This window comes from Rana temporaria, chromosome 3, assembly GCF_905171775.1.
Source record: "Rana temporaria chromosome 3, aRanTem1.1, whole genome shotgun sequence".
NCBI lineage: Eukaryota > Metazoa > Chordata > Amphibia > Anura > Ranidae > Rana > Rana temporaria.
Window position 1 is genome coordinate 482,282,334 of NC_053491.1, and position 6,071 is coordinate 482,288,404.

General features: G+C 45.6%; 1 protein-coding gene across 1 annotated transcript; it reads left to right on the forward strand.

Annotated features, from left to right (window-relative positions):
- Nucleotides 1-1,222: 1,222 nt before the first annotated feature.
- LOC120933685 (E3 ubiquitin-protein ligase TRIM39-like) lies at nt 1,223-3,375 on the forward strand. The gene is made up of 2 exons (XM_040347024.1): nt 1,223-2,152; nt 2,540-3,375. The coding sequence occupies exons 1-2, from the start codon at nt 1,258-1,260 to the stop codon at nt 3,223-3,225; spliced, it is 1,581 nt and encodes a 526-aa protein (XP_040202958.1). The 5' UTR covers nt 1,223-1,257; the 3' UTR covers nt 3,226-3,375.
- Nucleotides 3,376-6,071: the final 2,696 nt, after the last annotated feature.

The following is a 6,071-nucleotide window of genomic DNA, read 5'->3' on the forward strand; positions in this document are numbered from 1 at the left end:
ACATTTTAGTCAACTAAATGAATACTATTTTAGTCGACTAAAACAATTGAGATGACTAAAATACGACTAAAACTAAAATGGGATTTTAGTCCAAAAGACTAATGCCACGTACACACGATTGGAAATTCTGACAAGAAAAGTTCGATGTGAGCTGTTGGTAGGAAATTCTCCATCAGACTTTTTATGTCAGAATTTCTGCCAACAAAAGATTGAGAGCAGGTTCTCTATTTTTCGGACAGAAAAAGTTATTGTCGGAAATTCCGATCGTCTGCAATTCCGACACACAAAAAAACTTGCATGCTCAGAATCAAGCAGAAGAGCCGAACTTCCTATTGAACTTCATTGATCTCGGCTCGTTGTATGTCTTGTACATCACCGCGTTCTTGATGTTCGGAATTTCAGACAAGATTTGTGCAACACAAGATTGAGCCAACATTCCGTCTGATTAAAATCCGAATTTTTCTTATCGGAATTTCCGATCGTGTGTATGCAGCATAAAATTAAATTGAAATTTGACTTCAAAATAACACTGGTCTGTAGTGCATGTTCATACCAAAATAACCCTAAATAATAACATATTCGATTTTTCACTCCAGCAGTATAAATTGAGTTTGGACATTGTAGAGAAATGTTAACTAATGCATTACAATTTAATTACACCCATTCGATTTTAGACCGCTAAAACAAGTTTTAGTCGACTAAAATGTACTGGAGATTTCATTGACTAAAACTAAAACAATTGAAGAAGTCTAAAATGCCATTTTAGTCCTAAGACTAAAACTAAATCGAAATTTGCTGCCAAAATTAACACTGACTAACAGCTTTTCCTCCTTATCAGCAGTAGCAGCCCCACTCCAGATGGTCCCTGATATCCTCTGCGATCATCTATTCTCGCTATTGGAGTCTTCAACAGCAGTGTAGCACAGTACCTGTAATAGCTTGTCTCACAACAATAAAGTTTCATGAGAAAAGACAGTTAGTATAAAGGAAAATACTAAATTGTTGTGAGCTATATAGATATATGCAAAATAAGGAGTTTTCAAATTTCTCTCACAATATAGGATGAGCATTTTTTAGAAACGGATAAATTGTTCTTAATGAAATCCTTTTATTATCTGTGTTCCTCCATATAACAAATCCTATGAATACAGTACAAGTCACAGCCCAGCCCCACCATGTGTAGGAGGAAGTGACCCCTCCCAACTGCATTCTTTCTCGAATGTTTTTCACTTTCGCTTCTCTCTTCTGCTTTCAGCGATGGCGTCTTCTAATCTGAGAGCTGAGCTGGAATGTTCCGTCTGTCTGAACATTTATACAGATCCTGTAAACCTGAGATGTGGACACAACTTCTGCCAGGTCTGTATTGATCGTGTGCTGGATACACAGGGGGGGTCTGGAGGATATTCCTGTCCTGAATGCAGAGAGAAGTTTCAGGATCGGCCTGCACTGCACAAGAACATAACACTACGTAACATAGTGGAGAATTTCCTGTCTGCTCAGACAGATCAGGAGGATTCCGGGGTCTTCTGTACTCACTGTGTGGACTCTCCTGTACCTGCTGTTAGATCCTGTCTGCTCTGTGAGGTGTTTCTGTGTGATAAACACCTGAGAGTCCACAAAAAGTCCCCAGAACACATCTTATGTGACCCCACCTTGTCCATGGAGAGCAGGAAATGCTCCGTCCATAAGAAGATCCTGGAGTATTACTGCACTGAGGATAATAGCTTTGTCTGTATTTCTTGTTGTATGATTGGAGGACATAAAGGACATGAGATGGAGTCTCTGGATGAGGCTTCTGAGAAGAAGAAGGAGACACTGAGGAATGTTCTGCAGAAACTTCTGACAAAGAGAGAGGAGACGGAGGAAAGAGTCCAGAGTCTGCAGGAACACAGGAGGAAAGTAGAAGAAAAAGCAGCTGGTGACACAGAGAGAGTCACTGTCCTGTTTAGAGATCTCAGGAGACGTCTGGAAGATCTGGAGAAGAGAGTCCTGGGGGAAATCTCCAGGTGGGCAGAGCGAATCTCCATCTCCACAGTGGATTTCACCCGGAAGCTGGAAATACAGAAGGAGGAGCTGTCCAGAAAGATGTGTCAGATTGAGGAGCTGTGTAACATGACGGATCCACTGACTGTCTTACAGGAATCAGGCACAGGTGACTTGTGCGATACTGAGGATGGAGGTAATGAGGAATCAAACACAGGTGACTTGTGCGATACGGAGGATGGAGGTAATGAGGAATCAAACACAGGTGACTTGTGCGATACGGAGAATGGAGGTAATGAGGAATCAAACACAGGTGGCCACTTGTGCGATACTGAGGATGGAGGTAATGAGGAATCAAACACAGGTGACTTGTGCGATACTGAGGATGGAGATAGTGAGGAATCAGACACAGGTGACTTGTGGGATACTGACAATGAAGATGATGAGGAATCAGACACAAGTGACTTGTGGAAAACTGACAATGAAGATGATGAGGAATCAGACACAGATGACTTGTGTGATACCGACAATGAAGATGATGAGGAATCAGATACAGGTGACTTGTGTGATACTGAGGATGGAGATAATGAGGACACAGAGAGACATGAGGAGCTCCTCCATGATGGAGGGGATCTGGATGTGGTGGGGGTCTTACACATAGGTTTATCTGATATAATAAGAGGGGTAAATGTTTTCTTCTATATACAGGAAGCTGCAGACATATTGCTGGATGTAAACACAGCTTATAATAATCTCCATATATCAGATGACAGGAAAACTGTATCCTGGTCAGATATAGACCAGAATCGCCCAAAAACTCCAGAGAGATTTCAGGATTATCAGGTGTTGAGCAGTCAGAGTTTCTCCTCAGGGAGACATTACTGGGAAGTGGATGTCGGGGGGTCAGATAGATGGACAGTTGGGATGTGTTACCCCAGTATAGACAGGAGAGGATGGCAGTCATGGATTGGATATAACAACAAGTCCTGGGGGTTGGACAGGTCTGGTAATCAGTACGAGGTGAGACATGACAATAAAAAGATTTTTTTACCGATCAAAATCTTAACTAAGAGAGTCAGGATAGATCTGGATTATGAGGCCGGGCGGATCTCCTTTTACGCCTTGTGTGACCCGATCCGACACCTCCACACCTTCACCACCACCTTCACTGAGCCCCTCCATACTGGGTTATATGTAGGGGGAGGTCGTATAGAGATATGTGGAAGGAATCAGAAGATGTGAGAACTTCGCCCAGAGACTACCGACATCACAGGTAGAGGGAGAGAGAGAATTAGTGGGAAAATCATTTACTGGGGACACTTAAAGGGTTGTAAAGGTTTGTTTTTTATTTTCTAAATAGGTTCCCTTTAAGCTAGTGCATTGTTGGTTCAGTTACCCTTTCCTTCAATTTCCCTTCTAAATGTTTTTTTTTCTTTGTCTGAATTTCTCACTTCCTGTTCCTCTTCAGTAAGTTTGCCCCCATCATCCGAGCCGTTCTGGCTGGGGGTTAGTCAGCGTGCTTGCCCCCTCCCATGAGACTACATCCCTGCGGGGAGGGATGTAGTCCCATGGGAGGAGGCGAGCACGCTGACTAACCCCCAGGCAGAACGACTCGGATGATGGGGGCAAACTTACTGAGGAGGAACCGGAAGTGAGAAATTCAGACAAAGAAAAAAAAACATTTAGAAGGGAAATCGAAGGAAAGGGTAACTGAACCAACAATGCACTAGCTTAAAGCAGTAGTTCACCCGAAAAACAATTTTTAACATTAGATTGAGGCTCATTTTGTCAAGGGGAATAGGGTGTTTTTTTTTTAATCTAAGCAGTACTTACCGTTTTAGAGATAGATCTTCTCCGCCGCTTCCGGGTATGGTCTTCGGGACTGGGCGTTCCTATTTGATTGACAGGCTTCCGACAGTCGCATACATCGCGTCACGAGTAGCCGAACATCGGTGCGGCTCTATACGGCGCCTGCGCACCGACGTTCGGCTACTTTTGAAAAATCGACGCGATGTATGCGACCGTCGGAAGCCTGTCAATCAAATAGGAACGCCCAGTCCCGCAGCCCATACCCGGAAGCGGCGGAGAACATCGCTCTCTGAAACGGTAAGTACTGCTTCGATTTAACTCGATTTGTTTGACTACAATAGCACAATGTGGAAGATTCTTCTATCCACTTTGCTTGTGTTCATGGGAGAATCCGTTTAATTTTTTTTTATCAGCCCGCTGGCTGATCAAAAAATATCACCCATCTTTGGGCAGCTTTAGGTGAGATTTCTCCCTCCCTCACAGATCACTGTCAATGGCTGGAATAACTAACTACTGGAGTCACTGCTGTCGGATACAGGACAAGAAGATTGTGATCTATCTATCTATCTTACCAGCCATTGTAAGCAGGGCCGTTTGAAGGAATTTGGGGGCCCCAAGCAAAATGGGGGCCCCCAAGCACCCCCCCCCCCGCACACAAAGCCTACGTTAGCGCTACAATAATTTTTTACACCCATGTTCTTACTCCTCCCCCCTCCCTATGTTTTTCTATTCTCACCTCCCCTTCTTCCCTGTAGGCAGCCGCTGTAGCGTGGCAGAGCTCCTCTTCCTCCTGTCAGTCCGGTGTTCTATCATTATGGGTCCCTAGTCCCCCATCAGATAGTACCCGGGCTGGGCTGGGTACCGCGCGGTACAGGAGATTTTGTTTCCTGTGTTCCCAGCCAGACTGAAGGGAAGTGAGCACAGTGTGCACTTCCTGTCAGTCCGGCCGGGAACAGGAAATTGAATCTCCTGTACCACGCACGGTACCCGGCCGGACTGACAGGACTCCAGGATGAAGGAAGAGGAGCTTGGCCACACTACAGCCTGGGAAGGGGAAGTTGGGGGCCCCAGGCCAGCTCGTGGCCCCAAGCAATTGTTTGTTTTGCCTGTCCTGTAGCGACGGGCCTGATTGTAAGCCAGGATTCCCACAGAGGTTACAATGGGTTTCTTGATCTGTAGCTGATTGACCTCCCATCTGATCGTGTTTGCAGAGTTCCAGGGCCAATGTTAATAGGAAACCAAAGTGTTTTTACGTAATGTGGCAGCAATGATCCTATACGGAGGATGCAGTGCAGTCACTGTGATGGTATAGGACGTGGTCACCTCTCCTCTCTTTCATCCTCCTATTCCATGTACACTGAGGGGTGGTATCAGTGTCATTGTTGATGTTGACAGCACTGAGATGGAAGTTGCTGTGCAGCATGTTCTCTGGTCTCATGTGTTCTACATAATGTGTGAGGATTTCTGAAGAATATCACAATCACAGATCGGTGGGGAAGCCGAGGAGGAGACTAAAGAACACACGGAAAGCCTCGTACACACGCACGGTTTTCTCGGCAAGAACCAGCAAGAAAACTGCTGGCAGAGTAAACCGTGTGTGTGTACGAGGCTTTTAGGTTTCTCGTCAAGAAAACTGCCCAAAATCTCGACAAGAAAAATGGAGAACCTGCTCTCTATTTTATCGTTGCGATTCCCGGCAGTGTTTTCCTGCCGAGAAACCCGAGCGTGTGTATACTTACCTGTCGCTGTGGAAACCCGCGCATGCGTGAAATGACTTTGACGCATGTGCTGTAGCTTCCTAGGCAGGGTGTAGCAAGATGACGGCATCGAATGTGACGTGCCTTTCAAAAGAACGGCGGGTCTTTTGAATGGAGTGTCTGTACACTCAGCTGGCAAGAGAATCTTGCCAAGAATCTCGTCAGGAAAAATTTATTTTTTTCCTGACGAGATTCTGGGCCGTTTGTACAGGGCTTTACTGTGACATACACTTCAGTGCTGCCAACAGTGACACTACTCAGTGTACATGGAATAGGAGGAGGAAAGAGAGGAGAGGTGACCACATCCTATCCCATCACAGTGACCACACTGCACCCTCTCTAGATCTAGGAGAGGTCACATGACTGGGGACTGGGAAGGACAGAAGTGAGGTCTGGTAAATGTTGGGAGGTGATGAGCTCTGTCTGTACTGGGAGGAGTCATGGACATCGGGGGAGGGGTGAAGGGTGACAATAGAGTAGGTTGGGGGAGGGGCAGAGGAAGAGAAGCGGTATAACCTGGCG

Excerpts from the sequence above, each read along its gene's own strand:
- LOC120933685 (XM_040347024.1), top strand. The coding sequence starts at position 1,258 with ATGGCGTCTTCTAATCTGAGAGCTGAGCTGGAATGTTCCGTCTGTCTG. Across the intron at positions 2,153-2,539 it reads CTTACAGGAATCAGGCACAG|GTGACTTGTGTGATACTGAG; the intron begins GTGACTTGTGCG and ends AATCAGATACAG.